This window comes from Plecotus auritus, assembly GCF_963455305.1.
Source record: "Plecotus auritus genome assembly, chromosome: 2".
Lineage (NCBI taxonomy): Eukaryota > Metazoa > Chordata > Mammalia > Chiroptera > Vespertilionidae > Plecotus > Plecotus auritus.
Genome location: NC_137771.1, coordinates 171,853,582 through 171,875,581, shown reverse-complemented (window position 1 = coordinate 171,875,581; position 22,000 = coordinate 171,853,582). Strand labels below are relative to the sequence as shown.

The following is a 22,000-nucleotide window of genomic DNA, read 5'->3' as shown; positions in this document are numbered from 1 at the left end:
TCAAAGCGTTTGAAGGAGTTGGTAGAGCCCGCTTGTGGGCCACAGGGACTCACTAGTGTTTCTTTGCAATAAAACCTCCTTCTGGATTCCAAATGGGGTCACCACCTCCATCTCCTGCATCAGTCACTAGATTGGGCTTTGAATTTTTGTCTGTTTCCAAAACAATCCAAATCCATTGTCAAGGGATGAAAATTCAGGAAACTGGAGAGTATTGTGCAGGCTCTATTGAATATTGGAGAATTTGAGAATCCAACTTGAGCAATCAGCATTGTTGGAATAGGTATGTCTTAATGGGACCACTTTGAAGAGGCTCATATCCATTGGAGAGGCGAATTCTTGGGGTTTGTTAGGAATCATTAGCCGCTGGAAGAGCCAGGGAAGGGAGATGCCAGTGGTGGCTCCAGAGCTCTGTTGGGTCAGAGGACTTTTGGTCTTAACCCCTTCACTTTCTGGCTCAGTGACACTGGGCAGTTACCTAACGCCTCTGGGTCTTAATTGCCGCCTGTTAAAAATGGGGATCATAATAGTACCTATTTTTCTCCTTCACAAGGCTTTTGAGGCAGAACAAATATAATTATGACTGCAAAAGCAATTTGAGGTGTGGACATTGCAGGCAATTTGCGTCACAATACAAGGAACTAAGACGTTGGGCCAGGCGTTTCACCTCTGCGCCTGGGTCCATGTCTGTAAAATGGAGATGATCATCCCAGTTCTGTCCACTTCACAGGGTTTTGTGGGGGTAAAATGAATTAATCCACATGGACAAGCTTAGTAAACATGTGCTGTGTGTGTGCGCGTGTGTCGTTAACGCTTCCCAGAACACATAGCGTCATGACCATGCTGAGTGAGGTGGGGCTTCATGAAGAAAGTAGATGCAGGAGGGTGAGTAGAAGGTTGGAGAGGCGGTGGGGAGAGGGAGAGCACACGAGCAACCTCAGTGGCCTTTTTCAGTCCTTCACCTCAGTCCTCTCAGCTCCTCTGGTTGCCATGATGAGGTCTGGCCCACTCCTCCCTCCCACCCGGTGGGACGCTCACAGCACTGCCCGTGGCCTTCCGCCTCCAGCTCAGTTCAGTGAACATTTATTGAGCACCTCCCCTGAGCCACAGTCTTTCATAAGGGACGTGGAAATGCCATCGAATACGTTATCCTATCTAATAAAAGAGTAATATGCAAATTGACCATCACTTTAGTACACAAGATGGCTGTCCCCATGTGGACACAAGATGGCCACCACAAGATGGCCAGCAGGGGAGGGCAGTTGGGGGCAATCAAGCCTGCAGGGAAGGGCAGTTGGGGGGGACCCAGGCCTGCAGGGGAGAGCAGTTGGGGGGGACCAGGCCTGCAGGGGAGGGCAGTTAGGGGCAAACAGGCTGACAGAGGAGCAGTTAGGCATCAATCAGGCTGGCAGGGGAGTGGTTAGGGGTGATCAGGCTGGCAGGCAGAAGCAGTTAGGGGCAATCAGGAAGGCAGGCAGGCGAGCAGTTGGGAGCCAGCAGTCCTGGATTGTGGGAGGGATGTCCGACTGCCCATTTAGGCCCAGTCCCGGTAGGATCAGGCCTAAATGGGCAGCCAGACATCCCTCAAGGGGTCCCAGATTGGAGAGGGTGCAGGCTGGGCTGAGGGACACACACCCTTGTGCACGAATTTCGTGCACCGGGCCTCTAGTAATTGTATAACAAGATAAAGTAATAGCGAGGGAGAGTTCTCTCTGGGAAGACTTCCTGGAAGTGGTGGCGTCTGAGCTGGTTGTGAGAAATGAGTCAGGTTTTGCCAGAAGGCCGAGGGGAAGGTGAGCAGGGTATTCCAGGTGGATAGGACAGCAGGAATAGAGGAATGAGGCGTGGAGGGAAAACTTGGCATGGCTTCACCCATCTTCCTTAAGGGGGTGCTTCTCAGAACTGTCTGCCTTCTCTTCAGAAGTCCAGTTCCCTGCCTTCAGCTGCCTGCCAGACATCCATCCACACAACAGGTGACGGTTTTAAATGCAGACCTGTCACCCTTTCCTCCGCCATAACCCATCCTCCCTTTGGTAATTATTAACTCATCAACGTCTCCGTCGCACATTCAAGGCCTCAGCCATCTTTGCCTCGCCTTTTCAGACCTGTGTGATTACCAGTCGACTCTCCCCTCCTCTCTTCCTTCCCTCTCCTGATTCCTGTCCAGCCAGCTGTGCAGGCTGTCGAGGTAGTGATGCTCCATGTGCATGGGAGCCTGCAGCGTGGGGCCCCGTGTCCCGAGGGAGGCGTGTGGGGGCCCACCTGCGGAGACCGCCGCCCTTTCTGGCTTTCCTGTCTGAAGTTGTGGCTGTTTTGGAAGCTCCGGTCTGTGCTTTGCTCTTGCCTTTCTTATCCTTCACTCTTTCTCCATTGCTGTATTTTTTAAAATTGGGCTTCTTTGGAGCAGACAGACCTGGGTGGGGTCCTATTCTACTACGTGCTGTGTAACTTTGGCAATTCACTTCCCCTCACTGCCGCTCAGGAAAGCGGGGTGATGGCGGCACCCACCTCTCAGGGCTGCTGTGAGGATTAACTGGGACAGGGCCACTGAGGTGCTCAGCATGGCGCCGGCAGGGAGCAGATGCCACACACAATCACACCAGTTCCCCTCATCGGGGGCGGGGGGCGGGGGGAGGGTCCTGTTTTTTCATCCTCCATAGCTTTATTTCTTTCTCCCTCTGTACGTTTCTCCCTTTTGTTTTATTTCTCTTTTCACCCCCTTCCTTTTTCCTCTTTCTGTTTTATCTGTTTTTCTTAACTGGCTATGGCCTACAACTGATTTTTAATGTATTGGTTATATTTGAATCGAGGGTCAGGTTTCCCAATCTTCATTTTAAAAGTCCATTAGTAAGCTTCTAATTTTATCTCTTTAAATAGCTCTTAGGTATCCAAGCCTGGAGGGTCCTGGGGGGCTGAGGTGAGCACTCGCCCTTCAGTGACAACAGTGGCCATCCCTCCCCTCCCCCCGCACTAACCCCCCTCCCCCAGCTCAGGTCTCAGCCCTTTCTGCGGCTGCACCATTCCACTGTGTGCATTTTCTGACACTGTAAACTTCCCAGACAAATGATGTTTCTATGATTTCCTTAGTGTCCTGGGCCACTTCACACAGGTCTGTAGATTAAATTAACTGCAGAACTTAACAACAGTCGGCCGCCAACGCCCAGGGAGTGTTGCAAGCCCAGGCCACATGGCATTAAATCTGCCCCGCCGCCCCGGTAGCAGGCCCCTCTTCCTGCCCCCTCTCCCCTTCCTCCTCGGAACCAGGATGTTGTTTCCTTGCTTTTTTATTGTTTCGCTAACCTGGCAGGCCTCCTTAGGTGGAGCCCTGCCACCAGGCTTCCTCTCTGGGTGTGATCAAATGTTAGGGTGACAGGGCGGCCTGGTCCCCGTCCTGGCTGCCCCACCTTCACCCCCGGGCGCCACAGGGAGCAGCTAGGTCTCCTCTTCAGCCCCTCTGCTGGGTGTTTGGTGTTCTAAGGCTGAAAGGGGCAGAGACAAGGGAGGCACCAGGTAGACACCCCCCAGAAGCCAGGTAGGCACCCCGAGCAGAAAGCCTTTTTGTTGACTTAGTTAATCGAATGAGAATCTTCCGACCTTGGACCCTAGGGCTTTGTCTCAAGTTTTTGGTGTTTTTCTTTGTTTAAATCCATAGAATTCATTTCTAAAGTTAAGAGCTTGAGGTCACGTCAAGGTCTCCATCTTTCACTCAGCCTGGGTAGGCAGCCTCTCTTTCCGCCCCCAGGCCACCTCAGGGGCCGTTCCTTTTCTGGAAGCCTGACCCCAGACTCGGGTCAGCAGATCCCTGGTCGCAGGTCAGTCCCGCAGGCCTGTCTCACGGGGAGGGGCGGCTCACGCGCCTGGTAAACTGTATACTTTCCATGACTAGAGGCTGTTCCAGGGGGGTCTTTTTTAAAAACTCAGATCGTCGGCTCTCAAGTCCAAACACTTCTCAACGTGCATAGTTCTTCTTAGGGCCTCTCCTTTCAGGGCAAGAACAAGGAAGGAAACGCAACTCCCCGTGAGCCCTGGACAGTTCAGATCAAGGGCTGAGTCTTTTGTTCACACAAACTCATTTGGCTCCTAAACACCCTCCACCCAGATTCATGACATCCGCAGCAGCCTTTCCAAACACAGCCCGGCGCGGCCAGCTGAGTAGGAGGCTGCCTTTCTGGTGAGGGCGCAGCCACCTGTCCCACCCCCCCACGCCCCCGGGTTCCTGTGTGCCCCAGAATATCCCACCCCTGGCCATCCGGCCCCGAAATCCCCCTCGTTTAGAGGATTCCTGGGGTGAACACTGTGATCTGGATGGAGGAGAGGGCCGGAGCCCGGAAGGGAGGATGGGATTCTGGTCTCAGCCCTGCGCCTCCAAACTCTCAGGGCTGCCCCCACTCCTCACACCTCAGCTGCGAGGGAGGGCGTTGTTTACCTGGGTCAGCTCTCTGGGAAGCGGTAATCTCCTGGAGGCAGACTCTGCCTTGTCTTGTGTGTGGTTGAGACTCAGTAAATGTATATATAACAAAATATACGTAACATCACATTTACCACCACGTTAGCCATTTTTAAGGGTACAAATCATTGGCATTAAGCACATTCCGTTGTGTTGTGCAGACATCACCACCATCCATTTCTAGAACTGTTCATCACCCCTAATAGAAACGTATTAAGTAATGACTCCCCATTCTTCCCTCCCCCCAGCCCTTGCTAATCTCTATTCTACTTTCTGTCTCTATGACTTCGCCTCTTCTAGGTACTTCATACAAGAAGAACCGTACATTAATTGTCCTATTGTGTCTGGCTTATTTCACTTGTCATAATGTTTCCAAGTTTCCCCCATGTTGTAGCATGTGTCAGATTTTCTTTTCTTTTTAAGGCTAAATAATATTCCATTGTATATAAATACATTTTGTTTATCCATCTATCCATTGGTGGGCACGTGGGCTGCTTCTACCGTTTGGCTATTGTGAATACTGCTTCAGTAAACATGGGTGTACACGTATCTGCTTTCAGTTCTTTTTTATTTTTTTGAGAGACAGAGAGAGAGAGAAACATCAATCAGTTGGTCCCCATATATGCCCCGGCTGAGAATTGAACCCACAACCTGAATATTTACCCTGTCTTGGAATTGAACCCGCCATCTTTTGCTTTACAGGACAATGTTCCAACCAACTGAACTACATGGACCAGGGCCCTGCTTTCAATTCTATGTGTATATACTTAGCAGGGGATCCTATGGTAATTCTATGTTTAAATTTTGAGGATCCACCAAATTGTTTTCCACAGTGGCTGCACCATTTTACATTCCACCTGCAATGCAAGAAGTCTCCAATTTCTCCACATCCTTGCCAACACTTGTTATTTTCCTTATTTCTTTTCATAATAGCCATCCTAAGAAATATGGAAGTAAACTTTTTGAATTCATAAATGCCACTCACTGGCTATATTGTGGATCTTGAACTACTGCCCCTTCTGGAGCCCAGTCCTGTCATCTTAGGGTCAGACTAGTTGGTTGCTGTGGTCCCTAAGGGTGGAGGTCATCTTTGGAGAGGGAGGGGGGCGTCCAAGACAACCCAGCTAATTTCCCAACTCGGGCCAGAATGAATGATGCAAAGCACTGTGGATGCTAGCTAGTGAAGCAGTCTGCACGCCACACATTAATTAGGGAAGAGCTGCCTGACTTTTCGGTCTGCATTGGTTTTCATATGGGTGGTTAATTAGGAAATTAAAGAGCTGGCTCTAGTCCCTACCCTGCCACTTATTTTCTGGGTTACCCTGGGAAGGTGACCTTCGTACTGAGCCTTGGCCTTCTCTTCTGTGAAATGCGGTAAGAATGCCTGTCCTGCCTGCCACTTAGAATGTCAGGATCTAACAGGTTCGTTTAAGGCCCCGAAATTATCCCATGAAAAGCGCTTTGCAGGTTGTAAATATGTGGGATTTCTTTACTCGATCTCTGGGAATAGGAGCATCGTTTTATTCTCCATAAAGTTTCTGTGGACCCTCCTTTTGCAGTCCTGGTGTCCATGGCCTCTCTCTGCTGCACCCCAGCACCTACCACCTTCCTGGCCGCTGCTTTTAATGTGGTGCTATCCTTCCCTCATCATCCGTGTCTCTTTCACTGGCTCTTCTCCTCCCTCCAGGTCAGCTGTGGGCAAACTACGGCCCGTTCGGCTGTTCTATCCGGCCCGCGGAGCTGAAAGAGCGGAGGGTTCTCTTGCTCTCCCCTCCGCTCCTTTACTTTGAATTTATATTAGTTCACACACACACTCCATCCATGCTTTTGTTCCGGCCCTCCGGTCCAGTTTAAGAACCCATTGTGGCCCTCGAGTCAAAAAGTTTGCCCACCCCTGCTCCAGATTCACGTTTCCCTTTAATCCAGTCCTTGACCCTTCATATGCCATCTCCTTGCCCTCTCTTCTAATCTGTTGTCCCTAATATTAACTGCCGGTCGGACCTTTCCCCTTGGACGTTCCAACCTCACCCCAAACTTCACATTTCAAAAAGAGGCTTTTCTTGTCCCTCAAACTTGTCCTCCATTCTGCCTCTACTCTTCCTTGTGATCCTTCTTTTCACTGCCCGTGAGGTTCCTCCCTGACATTGAAGCTGATTTAAAAGTCCTCTTGCGCAGTCTTCCAGCTAATCCCGTGCAGCTGTTGTCTAGCAAGTCTGTCTGACTCCAAAGCCCCTGGGATGCTCACCGTCTCCTTCCTCCCAGGGAGACACACGCCGCGCCATGCCGTTGGGTTTAAGGCTGAAGTTGAAGGCCAATGGGACATTCTTGGCCCTGATCATGGGGGTGGGATAGAATGGTACCTGGGTTCAGAGTGAGTCTCTCTGCGGTTGAGCGTGTGACCTTGAATAATCACCTAATCAGTCTGCTCCTCAGTTTCCCCAGGATACCCACTTGACCGGCTGACATGGACGTTAAATGAGATAACACATGTGAAAACACTTAGCACTTAGTGAAGTCTGAATCTCAAGAGGGAAATGAACAGAGAGGGCTGGCGCTTCCACTCTGTGCCCCAGAAACCCGAGACTGTGGCTGGCAGCACTTGACACATGGCCCGCTGAAGCGGTGTGGGGGCGCCCCGCCCTCCGGGAGGAAATTGCCTCTTTGGATGACACAGCGCACTCCCGTCCACGCCCACTCCACTGCTCAGAAACAATGCAAGTTGAAAAACCCCCATTCATGGGGTGGGTGGGTGACGAGGAGTTGACTGTGTAGCAGCTGCTAATTAGGAAATCCTACTCCCAGGGCTGTGCTAGTGTCCCTGATGATGTTGGTTCACAAACAGATGTTTCGGAACATTAAGACTCTACAGAAGTGGAAATTGTCAACTGGGGGTGGGGAGGGGGGGCAGAGCAGGCAAAGCAGTAAAACTGCCTTGTTAGTTTACGCTCCAATCCTGGTTCAAGGGAAAGTGATAGCCTGACCCAGGGGGCTGAGTGGAGAGGGAAGGATGGTATTTCCAGCTCAAAAGCTACCTGGGAAATTGGGACATCTAACCTCCAATATGAGGCTGGTGGGTGTGGTTGGGTTACCACAGGATGTGGGGGGATTTAAGCAGTTGTCTCTGACCATCAGGGGGGAGGGGTGTCAGCGGTGAGGAGTACCAGCTTCTGCCGAGCCTCGGTGCCCCTCCATCCCAGCATCTCCCCTAAGTGTCTGGTGGGCACAGCCTCTTCTTTTCACTCCCCGTCTGGCCCAGGCTCTGCAGCCTGAGCATCCCTTCTCCTTCCCACTTCTCCAGGGCATTTCTCTTCTCCCGAGACCTCTCCCTGCTGTGAAGGTCCCTGTTCCGTCCTGTCCACTTTTCTCTGAATTACTCTCCCACTCGGAGTTCAGACCTGTGCTGAATAGGGAGCCACAAACCAGATTCAACTACACGAGCCCTAAGCAACTCAGGGCTTCTGAAAGGATCTGTCCTTTGACTTGAATAAATATTGTAGCAGTTGACCCATCGTTCTCCCTGACATACAACATGGAATGGTGTAAAGCACTTGGATGTTCACAATCAACTGAGACCTTGAGTGGCAGAGGGTGGGCTGGATGCCGCCTGCCCCAGCCTGCTTTGTTAATCTCTTATCGGAGGCATAGTTCAAGGGCAATAGACGAGGTGGAGGGACATCTGAGTTCATGGGGCAGCAGGATACTGCTCTTTTGGAACTCCAGGCAGTGACATCCGGGGCCAGTCATGCCAGAGGCGCTCACCCTGTGCCCCAAGGTCTCCCTGCACCTGCCAGGAGGGGGCCATGGAACAGAGCTGGAGCCAGGCAGCACCCAGCAGCTGCTCAGCCAGCCTCAGTCCTTTCATCAGAATGCACGCCTCACTTTCAGGAGGGCATGGGTGGGGCCTTCCCCTCTGGGACCAGCTCTGATCTGCTGCCTGGAGATGGATTGGGAGACTGAGCCATGACTGGTTAGCAGTGCCTGCCAAAGCCTTCCCCACATCTGTTTGTTAAAAGTCGATAGACCTCAATCCATTGAACAGCTGTGATGTGTATAGCACTCACTATGTACCGGATACTGTTCAGAGCTCTCGCATGTACTGTTACAGCCCAGGGAGGTAGTACTCTTACTGTCCCCATTTTACAGATGAAGAAGCGAAGGCCCAGAGAAATTATGTCTCTTGTCTAAGGTCATAGGGCCTATAAGAGGGAGAGCCAGAAGTCTCATCCTGACAGCCTGACTTGCACCACAGTCTGTGTTACCACTGCCTGTCTTACTAAGAAACGAAGTTCTAGATCCAGGCATGGAGCCGGAGGCAGGCTCTTTTCCTTGTAGATGAGAGGGCGTTTGCATAGGGAACACAGATTCACAGGTATGGGTAAAGTAAGCGACTTTTTCATGTTGCCTCCGGGGTCCGCAGGGGAGGAAAGAGAAAGATCCCTAGATAAAGGACAAAAAGGTAAGAGTTGCTCACCAGTTTAGGCAGCGGTGGCACCGTCACCCGGGGAAGAGGGTGGAGGTGGCGTCACAAACCAGCAGGTCTCAGTTCAGCAGGACCTGGAGTGGCAGCACTCAACAGGGTTGTGTCTTGTCTGTGCTCTGGAGAGGTGGTCCCTGGTGCCTCTCCTTGATCAGGCCTCCAGCCCGGGTCACCGCTGGTGCTGAGAGAAGTTAAGCATTCAGAGGCTGAGTGGTCCAGACATAAGTCAGATCATCAGTCCTTCAGGTGAGCAGTCACAGGCCACTCACATGCTTACGTTTCAGAAATGGCACTGGAGCCCAAACCCACCTATTAATTAGCAACTTGCATGAACCAGCTTTATATTTAAGTCTACAGGCCTCACCTCCCTTAGGAGGCAGGTCTGGGGACCGAAGATAAGCCCATTACAAGGTGGCTTCTGGACCTGGAGATACCAAGATACCAACTTTTTTTGTTCTTTTTCTTAGGAGATGCATATTTTTAAAAGTTGTAGTGTTTGTTTGTTTTTAATCCTCACCCAAGGACATGCCTAAATAGAGGGAGGGTTGGAGGAAGAGAGAAAAATATCAGTGCAAGAGAGAAACCGTGATCGGTTGCCTTCCAGGATCAAACCCACAACCCTGACCGAGAATAGAACTGGCAGCCTTTAGGTGCACAGGACGGCACTCCACACCATCGGGCCACTCCTGCCAGGCTTTAAGAGATGTGTTTTTAATAACACGGGATCATATGGGTCATTCTATTTTGTAATTTATGTTTTTACTTAATAATAGAGGGTGAGCATAATACATATGTAAAACTAATAATAATATATTTTGGCCCATTCTTGAAAAATTTTATTTTCTCATAATTAAGTTAACCAACTCCCTATTGCAGACATATAGGTCATTTCCAATTTTCATTTTTGTAAACAATGCTGTCATAAATTTTCTCATGCCTGAAACTTTGTGTACTTCTTTAATGATTTCCTTGGAATTAATTTCCAGAAATGGAATCCCTGGGTCAAATTATAGGCCCATTTTTAAAGCTTTTGCAATGGATTACAAAATTTCTTCCGAGAAACAATGTGCTTACATGACATTCTTACCAACATCATACACAAGTGTCCATTTTCAGTGTACAGCATAGTGGTTAGATAATCATATACTTTCTAAGTGGTCCCCCCCACCGATATTTCAAGTACCCACGGTAGCAAATGTCCATTTTCTCTATACCTGCAATGACATGAGGTATAATTTTTTAAAATCTTTGCCAATTTGATAGGAAAATAAAATATATAAACATTTGAAAATGTCTTTTCTAGTTTGTATTATTTTATTTCTTTTCAACAATATTTTCATATATTTTTCTTCTCCACCTATTTTCTTTTGTGAGTCATGCATTCATGTTCTTTGCCCATGAGATGTACACCTTGGGAATATGAAAGAGTTATTCATGTATTAATAATGCTAAACTTTTAGCATGTACTGCAGACATTTACCCCGGTTTGTTATTCAACTTTTATAAAATTTTACTTTTATTTTTATCCAACTTATACATAGTATAAAAATCAAATATGTATTCTATAAAGCTGTTATAGAAACGCTGCCCACTCCTACTATCATCATTTTCTGCTTCCTAGAATCAACCATTTTCAACCCTTTTAACTGATTCTCTTTGTGATTACATCCAGATCTGTAAATAACATGCTTCTGTTGCTATTTATTGATTTTTTTGTTTTGGTTTTAGGCAATAGTCATAGATTTCTCTCAATGGAAATTTTATATCATTTCAAGCTATACCATTCAGAAGTGACATACTCTATTTCTATTCCTTACGGTTCAATTTGAAGAACTTCAAAATGCATTGTTGACACAATTTAAAGTTACCTTTCTCCTACAATGTGATTCTGATTGTACCCTCCCAATGTACAGTATGTGCTGTTGTTAGCTAGGATTTGCTCTGTCTTATTTTGTTAATCCCACAAGTGAGAAATTGTTTTATAAATTCATTATTTCTTTATATTTATGTACATATTTACCATTTTCTTTGCTCATTATTTCTTCTTGCATCTCACAGCTTTCATCCAGGATTATTTATCTTCTGTTTGAAATAAATTCTCCATAATTTCCTTTACTGGATTGGTTGATAAACTCAAATTTGACTGAAATGTTTCTATTTTGAAAGTCTTCAAGATGTTTTTCAAAGATAGTTTTGCCGAGTATTCAATTCTATTTTCCTCTCTCAGCACATTGAAACTATCCAATGTCTTTTGGCTTCCATGGCTGCTGTTGAAAAGTCAGCAGTTAGACTGTCATCTTCTATAGATGGCTTGTCATTTTTTTTCATGTGGGAGTTTTTAAGACCTATTTCTTTCTGTGATTTTTCTGCAGTTTCACTATGACAGGGGTTTATATTTCTTTTTTTATTTAGGTCTCCAAGGTTTGTTGGGCTTCCTTACTCTGAGGATTCATACTTTTTATTAGTTCTGTAAAATCCTCAGCCATTATCCTGTGGAATATTGCCATTTCTTCTTGATTTCTCTTCTCCTAGAACCCCAGTTAGATATACACTGAGTGGCCAGATTATTAGGATCTCTGAACGCATAATAATCTGGCCACTCAGTGTACTTATGAATAAGGGAAAGCTTGCAAATCTTGATATGTCAAGGGACCAGGAGATAGTGGCCCCCAGCCTCTGGCTAGTAAGTCCTCTGCTTCTTCCTAACTACCCACAATGCAGTTCTTATACATGGAAAAACCTTATTTTAAAATCCCAACTCTGTGGTCAGTCTACACTGAGTGGCCAGATTATTACGCGTTCAGAGATCATAATAATCTGGCCACTCAGTGTATGTTGGACTTTCTCACTTTATCTTCCTTTTGTATCTTCACCTGGTTTTCATATTGTCTGTCTTTTTATGTCATCTGGGCATTCTCTTGCTATTTGTCTTGTAATTCTTAATTCTCTTTTCAACCATATTTAATCTGCTGTTGCATTTCCTAATATTAATTTTTATATTATTTCATTTCTAGAATTTCCATTTAGGCTTTTTCAAAAGACATTATTTATAATGTTTTTTCTCTCATTTTCAATTTCTTAGTTATTTTCATGTAATTTTATATACTTATGTTTTTTGTCTGATAATTCCAATATTTGAAGTCTTTGCTTGTCCAGTTTGCTGACTGTGTCCATGGATACCTTTTCCCTTGTATATTTTGTGATTTTTCTTTTTTTTACTGTGATCTCTTATTCCTTAGAATTTATCAGTAAATTATTTGATTGGATTGTGGTCATATTCATTCAGAGAGCATTCACATTTGTTTCTGCCAGGTACCTGAAGGCACTATATATCAGGACCACTATTTCCCCCGTGTGTGTGTGTGTGTGTGTGTGTGTGTGCGTGTGTGTGGTGTGTGTGTGTGTGTGTGTGTGTGTGTGTGTGTGTGTTCAAGACCACTTTTAAGCACATTTGGCTTGAGTTGTACCCAGCATGGATATTTTGAGTTTGTGCTGCATTTGCACATGAGGGCCAGCTTTATGGTTACAAATTCTTGGCAGAGACTTCTTTTTCTTTTACCTAAGATCAAGATGGAAGGACCTTGCTGTTTTCCTTCTGCAGGACAGGTTGGTTTCTGTTTGCCTGACACCCAGGGTATAGCTCTGGTTCCAGCTTGATACAGCAGTTTCCTCTCAGACTCCCTCCTTGAGAGTTTTGTCTTCTGTCTCTTGCATCCTCACAGCTCTCAGAACAGAATTTCAAGGTCACCAATGTTGAGCAGGTGCCTCAGGGAAGCTGCCAGCTTCAGAATTAGCTTACCTCCCCCCTCCCCGCCCCCATGAATTTCTTCATTTTTGGCCTCAGAAGATTCAATTCTTTACTTCTTGTCAATGCAACAATACATTTAGATATATTTTAAAAATATTTTATTCAGCACTTTGTATTTAGTGGCAAGGTTATTTGGGAACCTCAGGACTATCGTCTGTCTACCTTTTAGTTTTGTTTATAGTGTGCATTTTTTTCTTCTTCCAGGGAGTGGTTCCATGCCAGCCATGTCCTGTTTCCTGTGGCTCTTCTTTTCCTTTTGGAGACTGCAGTGGAATTCCTTGACTTGACTGGGGTCTGGGACTTCCACTCCTTACCCCTAAAGAAGGGGGCAGTGCTGCCTCCTTGGAGGCCCAGCTGCATAAGTCTCACGTTCATCTCAGGATATAATCGAGCTAAATTCCTTTCCTTATCTTTGCTCATGGCTTGCCAGCTTTGGGGCATGGGTTTTGAGTCCCTTCTATCTCCCCGTAATCACTTTTTTCCTGGCTTTTGAGAATAATGTCTCTCATTGTACCAAGAGGATGGAGAAAGCATCCTCAAACCCTTTCACCTCCTCTTGGGAGGCCAGCTTGCCTCAGCAGCTCAGGCAGGAAGAACGAAGGGAACATGTCAGTTGGGTCACTGCTCTTCACAATCCGAGTTTCTAGTTCAGTTTAGGGACTTTGCAGCTGCCCCTGGAAACATCCCTCCACATCCCATTTCTTTTTTTTTTTTAATGTTTATTTTATTAATTTTCAGAGAGGAAGGGAGAGGGAGAGAGAGATAGAAACATCAATGAGGAGAGAGAGTCATTGATTGGCTGCCTCCTGCACGCCCCCTACCGGAGATCGAGCCTGCAACCCGGGTATGTGCCCTGACCAGGAATCGAACTATGACCTCCTGGTTCATAGGTCGATGCTCAATCACTGAGCCACGCCAGCCGGGCCACATCCCATTTCTGGGTGAGTATGTGCCTTGCCTGTCGGGGGCTGGGCCCCAGAGGAGTACAGATGCCCGGACAGCGTCCCCCGCCTCTTCAGGAAGCTTCAGCTAATGATCACTTACAGGAAACAGAATAGGAAGCATGAAAACAGTAATCTCAAGGGATTGGGGGAGGAAATGATTCCCTTAGGAAAGTTTGTCAGAATCGCTTATGGAAGTTTTTATAACCACCACCCTTCCAACCCCACTGCTTCTGGTAGGCGTACTCTAGAGTGGGGAAATGTTGAGAACGATTGATCTAGAATTGCACTGTCCAATGTGGTAGCTATTGTGGCTGTTGAGCTCTTAAAGCATGGCACATAAAATACTGGGTTTTAAAAGTTTAATACAAAAAATGCAGATATCTCAATAATTTTTACATCAATTAGGTATTGCAGTGGTACTATTTTGGATGTCAGGTTAAATAAAGTATTTATTCAAATTAATTCCACCTGTCTCTTTTCACTTTTTAAAATGTGGCTACTAGAAAATTTAAAGTTACATCTGTGATACGCCTTCTCGGGTTGGACCTGGGTGTCCACCCACCTGCCCTGACTCTCTCTGACCTCTCTGCCTTGATAAATGAGCCTGATACTACAAGACGATTTTCTCTGTGCCCAATTTTACCTTCAACTTTAACTTCATCCTCACAGCATTGTTAACCAGTGTTCTCTTTGTAATCCTCTTGGGTGATATGGAAGTAAATGATCACTTAAAATGCTTTCTAATATGCATTCCTAATTTATAGACTTCAAGTAATAGTGCATCCTCGTAGGCACCATTTCCTCAGCACCTCTGAACTGGAAGTAACTGAGAATGGGAGGACTGGCTCTAACACTCCTCCTCTTCAGCACTGTACCTTCCAGCTGAGCACAGCTGAGCGCTGAGGGCTTGGGCTTCGAGCTGGCTTCCTGGTGACTTCGGCAAAGTGGGAGAAAAAAGAGCGCCTACCTCCCATAAGTGCAAGGATTACATGAATGGGTGCATGTGAAGCGTGTACATTAGTGATTGGCACACACACACACACGATTCCCTTTATTATTAATTTTAACAAAATAAGATCATACTCTAAATCCTATTTTGAAGCCTGTTGTTTTAACTCAATGGTACCTGTAGAATATCTTTATTTTATAACGTAGTTTTTAATGACCTCCTGTATCCTTTCATATGGATATACTGCAACTGCTTTAATTGATCTGCTATAGGAATTTCAGGTTCTTTCTTCCTTCCCTTTCATTTCTCTTTCTCTCTCTCTCTCTTTCTCTTTCTCTCTCTCTCTCCTTTCTTCCTCCATTCCTGTGAAGTTACTGCATCAAACCCATGCACATTACTAAGGTTTTGGTAAAATGGCCAAATCCTCACATGCTTTCCCAGAACGATGCATGTCCCGCCTCTTGCCTACAAGAGTAGGTGTAGGATTAAGAGCTGCCAGCTTTTACCCACTCCCATCGAGAAGGCACGTTCACAGCCTCGTGCTCATGAAGCCCTTCCTTCCCCCCGCTCACACTGACCTGCATCCCATGCCCCTCCCTGAGCTGCCCAGCTGCCAGCGGTCCTAGTCCTCTTCCCTGAGCCCCGCGTGGGTTTCTCTCAATGTTCATCATTCGTTCCACATGCTGTAAAATTTAACCCCATATACTGTTGTTGCTTCCTGATTTCTTCCATTGGACTGATTGTAAGAATAATTACTGTAGGGGGTAGGTTGGCGGGGGGAGGGAAGAGAGGTGAAAATATTATCCTTGAATCCACTTCTTACAGACAAAGGTGCTCGTGGTCTCTGAAGGTTCCTTTCTCTTTCCGGAAGCCAGCAGGTTCCCACCGATCCGTTTTCTGTTTGTTCCAGCTGCTGTAAGGAACCGCTGGCCAGAAAGCAACACTGAGCCCCACGCAGGAAACATCACCTTGGATCAGAATCAAGTGGACTTTTCCACATGGGCCTCCCAGGAGGGGGTGAAGGTTCAGACCCCCGGCCAGAGCCACGCTCCTTCAGGTGCTCCAGAAAACTTCACTCTGCACGCCAAAACAGCAGGTGCTGGAGGAACAAACCACTCCTTGAGGAGAACTAAGGTCACCACTTCCCCTGCTGGGCCCGAGCGAGCAGCAGCTCTGACTTCCCCGAGCAGCACCTCAGGTGAGTTTGTGCTGACGACACCCACTTCACGTCGGTCGAGCCCTAGCAAACAATTTCTGCCAGTCTCCTCTCTCCCTCCCTGAGCCTCGGTACCATCGCGGGGTCCTGCGTGGGGGTCAGCCCTGTGACTTGGGCTGTACCTGTGGCACGCTGAAGTGAACCGAGTTAGAAGTACCAACCAGACCAGGGTGCCGATTTGCTGAGAGGCCTGTCCAGTCCCAGAGAGTCTACATTCCAGGGCCGGTCTGAATGCACACAGCGCCCAGTGACCCTGCCACACACTGCAAGTGCCAGTGCCACGTGCGGTGGGATGTGTGGCTGCGTGTGTGTGTGTGTGTGTGTGTGTGTGTGTGTGTGTGTGTGTGTGTCGATGTGGCTCAAATAGATGTTCTTGCTCCAGTCTGCACAGCTGGCGGTTTGCTGTTTTTAGCAAAGGATTTCAAGAAGGGGCCGGGGCTGGATGAACAAGATTTGATTGAGGAAGGGAAGCCAGAAAATGAGCGCTGATTAAGTCCCTGCGCGACACACAGCGTGTCTGGTCTCAGTCCTCACATTATCCTCCGCGTAGGAATTTGGAAACTGAAGCTCAGAGAAGTCAGTCCATCGAAAGGGTATAGGTCAAACAGCTATAGGTTTCAGAGCTGGGATCTGAGCCTCAGTCTGTGTATCTGAGCGAGACACCAGAGCAGCTGAAGGGGGGGGCTCCTGGACCACGTGAGGGACGCTACAGGGGAGAGAAGCGTGGGCTGTTTGTGGGGCTGCAAGGCCAGCAGCCTCCCTTAGGGGAGGCGTGAGTCACAGAGGAGAGGAGCGGTGGGTAGGTGTTTGGGGGGATGGGGTTAGGGACAACTGTGGAGGACTTTAAAAGGCTGGCAGTTTAGATTTGCTATAGTGGCCAGAGTTCCTGAAGGTTTCTGATCCAGACAGTGACATGATTGAAGTGAATTGGGGAGGAGTCACCTGGCAGGCAGGTGTAAGAGGTTTGGAGAGGGAGATGGATTGAAGGGAAGCTGGAGTCTGGGGAACCAGGCTCTGACTGGGAGGTCTGCTGGTGGAACATTCATTGTTGCTGTTTGCTTTCAGCCTTGGGAAGGCTTCCCCTGCCAGCCAGCAGTCCAGGGTCAGAAGGAAGAAGTGCCCCTTCTCACCCAGAGAGCAGAACCTCTTGGGGTTCCCCGGAGAGGGACAAGGGGCTCCCCGAAGAAGTGACTGTGCAGACCCATGTGGCCACTTCCGTTTTGAGCCAGTCCTCTCGCCCTGCTTTGGAGATCGGGGAAGAGGCCTCACTCTCCAGGAAAGGGAATTCCTCGGAGCCAGAGCTCTCCTGGCTGCTTTTCTCCAGGACCTCGGCTTCCTCCCCGCCCTCAGGTCACTCCGCAGGTGAGCACCCCGTCCCCGTCCCCGCCTGCCACTTGGAGGTCATTCAGAATAGAAGTATCAGAGTAGAAGTAAATAGACGTGTATAGCCAGACTTGCTTGTTGCCGGGGCCAAGGGGAACAGACACTAAACATAAATGCAAAGTATTTGGGGAAAAAGTACAACCCACACAATTGATCTCAGTATTGAAGTTCATCTTTAAAATATGTTTTCCCTAAGGAGGAACATAGCTGGTCTGGTGGCTGCTCTAGGCCTTCCTGTCTACCAGCCCCTGCTTTTCCCTTCCCCCAACATACATGCACATACACATCCATACATCCATAGCAAAGTCTAAGTGTTGTTGGTGTGAATTCTTGCCCAGGAGGCCACATGCCGGAGTGAATGAAGTGATGAGCATTGTATCATTTGATTAGGAGTTAGATTTGTTGTTCTTCACTGTTGCAAAAGTTTCTTTCAGTGGCAAAGATAACAGATATGCATTTTTCTAGGCATCATTTAAAAAAAATATGTTTTTGTTGATTTCAGAGAGAGGAAGGGAAAGAGAGACAGAAACATCAGTGATGAGAGGGAATCATTGATTGGCTGCCTCCTGCACACCCCCTACTGGGGATTGAGCCGGCATTCTGGGTATGCCCTGACCAGGAATCGAACCGTGACCTCCTGGTTCATGTGTCAATATTCAATCATTGGCCACACTGGCCAGGCTAGGCATTACTTTTTTTAATTTATTTTTTTATCATCTAAAGTTTTACATATGTCTCCTTTTTCCCCAATTGACCCCCTCCCTTCCCAGCCCGGGCAAGCCCCCACCGCCCCATTGTCTGTGCCCATTGGTTATGCTAATATGCATGCATATAAGTCCTTTGGTTGCTCTCTAACCCATTCCCCTCCCCTACCATTTGTCTCTAGAACAGGGGTGGGCAAACTTTTTGACTCGAGGGCCACAATGGGTTCTTAAACTGGACCGGAGGGCCGGAACAAAAGCATGGATGGAGTGTTTGTGTGAACTAATATAAATTCAAAGTAAAGGAGCGGAGGGGAGAGCAAGAGAACCGGATAGAACAGCCGGATCCGGCCCGCGGGCCATAGTTTGCCCATGGCTGCTCTAGAATCTTTTTTTTTTAATCATACAACGCAGGTGTTTGCAAGACTGCAGGAGTGGAGTACACACCTTTCTGCTGTTTCAATTCCTCCTCATCAGTTCAGTCTCGCCCACATGTTCCCGTCTCCACAGAGCCTTTCTTTAGCCCCTGACCCTGTGTCATGTACCTTGTCACACTAGGTTAACTAATGCCTGTCTGCCCCGCTGGCTCATAATCCTCTTGAGCACATTGGCGGTGCCTGTTACTTCTCTTAGGTGCCCCGCTGCCCCGGAACAGGTATGGGTGATAAGTCATGGGAGCAGCATATGCCCAAATATCACCCAGACCCGGGCCAAAGAGGATGTTGGGAACGGCCCACCTCTGCTCTTCCCTGAGGTTTTGTGCCGACTGGAGGCACGCCACAGGCGCTTTCATCCCCGTGCCCAGGGAGCAGGACAGAGAGGGCTGCAGATATTCTTGGGAAACAGAAGCTAGGCTGCTTTACAACTTGCCACTTCAGAATGTTTAGGGGTCAGAGGTTTTTAGAAGTACTTTGCAAGACTAGGGGTTTGGGTTTATGTCATCAAAGTAAAAGCCGAATCCAGAGGTCCTCTCTGTAATGCCTATTTAAAGCCACCACTTCCTCTCCCGTGTACTCTGTACCCCGTTTCCTGCTCACTGGGATGTGTGTGATTTATGATTTGTGTCTTTCGGAGATTGCTTTTTAAGATCGTTCTCAAACGTTGGTTAGATCGGATGAAAGCTGAGATCCTTTCCAGCTTCAGAGTCCTGTGGTTCGGTGATTTACAACCAGCTTCACTAAATGGTGGAAAGGAAGCATTTTTGAAGAAGCCACACTTCGGTTCTGATCAGGGTCATTTAATATTTATAAGTTAAAGTCAGCCCATGACTGTGGTATATTTGAAAATCAGCTGATGTTTCTAACTTGACTGCCCTTGACTCTGTGGTCCCCTGTATTTTTCCACATTAAAAAAATAATACTTGTCTTCAGATTCCTTTTAGAACCTTATGCTACTAATTTTAAAGAGTAGTACCCTGTCTTTCCAGTTCTTGAGTCTTTCACTGAGCATTTCTCTTCCTTCTCCGTGAACTGGATGTTCTATGCAGGGTGGAGTCCCACCTCCTTCTCAGATGCTGAAGAGGGAGTTGCTGCTATTAAATGAGGGGATCGCCAGGCACCCAGGAAGTCTGGATCCAGCCGCCAGCCTCCTCTCCTCCCTGTGGGGATGCAGAGGTGACAGGCACAGGGACCTAAAGCCAACTGGGGAACAAAGTTCTGCTTCACTTTTAAGGCGGGGCTAGTACCCACTCACCTGCTAACTAGAGCTCTGGTGTGCCCCCTCCCTCCCATTGCATCTACATCTTGAGATTTTACTATCTCTTTCTGGCCACAGGATCCAGAAGCTCCAAGCGTATGGTCAAGAGTGCTGAGAGGGCTGGCGGGACTTGTCAGGAGCAGACTGGTGTTGCCAGCGCAGCTGGCCGATCTGTAGAACAGAAGTGAAGAGGAAGTGTGGTGGAGGGGGGGGGGGGCGGGGGGGGGCGGGGCACGGGGAGGTGTGTCTTTTGACACTTGGCCACGCCATACACTAACAAATGTGGCTCAGTGAGGCCCTGGCACTTACACTGGTCAGATGAGTGGTGCTCCTCACGGGGGTCAATAGGGTGGCAGCCAGGAGCCCAGCCCAGGGAGAATGGGGCTCCTTATTTGAAACATGAAGGGATGAGAGCAGATGATCCTGAAGAGTCTTTCTAGTTTCAGCATCTGTCACTCCAAACACACCAGCCTTTTCACTCGGTGCTTCCTTTCAGCCCTCACTCTGCTGCACAGAAGCAGCACGGGGCACATCCTCTTCTGAGGCTTGGGGAGCCAGGAGTTCTTTGCTTCCCACAAGAAATCGTATGGCAACAAACGGATGCATGCAAGCAGGTGTAGGCCGAGAGAGCTAAGTCAGATTTAGAACAAGAGATCGGAAGCCATTTGAAATTATTTTTCTTGCTGCTTTACATTTTTTTGCTGCTTTATATCTTCCTATACTTTCCATAATGACCATATATTATCCTATATAATAAAAGTCTAATATATTAAGTGTCCATCGTCTGGTTGGCCCTTCAACCAATCAAAGCGTAATATGCTAATGATATGCGAAGGCCGTTCAACCGCTTGCTATGATGTGCACTGACCACCAGGAGGCAGATGCTCTGACCGGTAGGTTAGCTTGCTGCTGGGGTCAGGCTGATCGGGACTGAGCGAGACGGGCCAGACACACCCTGGAGCCCTCCTGCAGTCCCTCCCCAGCTTGCCAACCTCTCGCATCCGTCCCCGGCCCTGATCATGCACTGGTGGGGTCCCTCGGCCTGGCCTGCACCCTCTCACAATCCAGGACCCCTCGCATGGATGTCCAAGAGCTGGTTTCGACCCAACAGCCAAACGACTGGTCACTATGATGTGCACTGACCACCAGGGGGCAGATACTCAATGCAGGAGCTGCTCCCTGGTGGTCAGTGCGCTCCCACAGGGGGAGTGCCACTTAGCCAGAAGCCAGGCTCACAGACTGGGAGGTCTGCTGGTGGAACATTCATTGCCTCCGCGGCAGTCAGACATCCCCCAAAGTGCTCCTGGACTGCAGGAGGGTGCAGGCTGGGCTAAGGGAAAAAGGGAAAGGGAAAAAACTAAGTAAAGCAACTGACAGGGAAAACAGTTTCTCTTTTGAAGGTGGAAAGAGATATGTGTGTGTGGAATTGTGTGAGAGCAGCTACAATGGAGCACTAAATTTAGTGCCGAGCTTCCTGGAAACCAGGGCACAAAGGGAAACTGGGTGGGGCATGAGATTGTTGTCTGATAAGGTAAGCATACAATTCCATCCGTGGGCATAAGTGTTTTGGGGGCAGTAAATTCTAAGAGGAATATTTATATAAGCAATGCTGAGAATCATAATAGAAAATGCCATCAATTGCTAGTTTGTGGAAATAGTGCTAATGTTCTTTAGAAGGTGGTATTTTATATAGATTCTCAATTGGAGCTGCGGGTGTAATAATGGATCTCGACTCATGAAAGTATTTCTGTGGGCGCTGAGCTAATGTGGTCCAGGTAAATTGCTTTGTGGTGATTTCACTTTGTAAAGAAAGAGAGCATACGCCACGGAGAGTTAGCATATGTTTCTCAACTATGAGCTGCTTCAGCTGGATTTCTGGCAGGTTGTGGGTAGCAGTCAAGCCAAGGTTGAGCATTCCGGTGCGTGCCTGAAGCTCCCGTGTTTGTGCTGGGATAGGAGACTGATCCACACACTTGACCAGCCGAGGAGGCGTTCTTTTCACCTCCTATAATGGAGTCAGGGAACTGGGCTTGTTTCTGCTCCCACATGGATGGTCTTCCCATTTTTGAATGGCTGCTTTAAGGGTAGACATGAACAAGGAGAGGCAGCTACTAGCTAATCAATAGAGCAGGCCTGTTAATTTAGAAATGCGGTAAATGTCCCCCTATATGTAGGCGCTCATTTAGTGGTGTGAGCGGTGACCGTCGATTAGTTTGACCAAACATTTTGTCTTTTTAGTAAGAGGCACCACTCCGAGGAAGTCTTCACACTGCTTCAGAACTGGAACCGAGAGGGTTCCGTGAGGTTATGTGTGCAAAGTACTTACTTGGCACAGTATATAAAGGTGCATACAAAGTCCTGGCACGTCGCAATTGGTCAGTCA

General features: G+C 47.9%; 1 protein-coding gene across 4 annotated transcripts in view; it reads left to right on the top strand.

Moving 5' to 3' along the window:
* HEG1 (heart development protein with EGF like domains 1) overlaps positions 1 to 22,000 on the top strand; it is a 90,742-nt gene that overhangs the window by 11,730 nt on the left and 57,012 nt on the right. For 3 of the 4 annotated variants that reach the window (XR_013960000.1, XM_080657376.1, XM_080657374.1), the window contains exons 2-3: positions 15,533 to 15,820; positions 16,904 to 17,200. Coding sequence is in view for 3 of the 4 variants with exons in the window: in XM_080657376.1 (XP_080513502.1) it covers positions 15,533 to 15,820; positions 16,904 to 17,200 (585 nt within the window). In the remaining variant the exon portion in view is untranslated. The remainder of the gene's footprint in view (positions 1 to 15,532; positions 15,821 to 16,903; positions 17,201 to 22,000) is intronic. The other variant, XM_080657375.1, reaches the window with a different exon arrangement.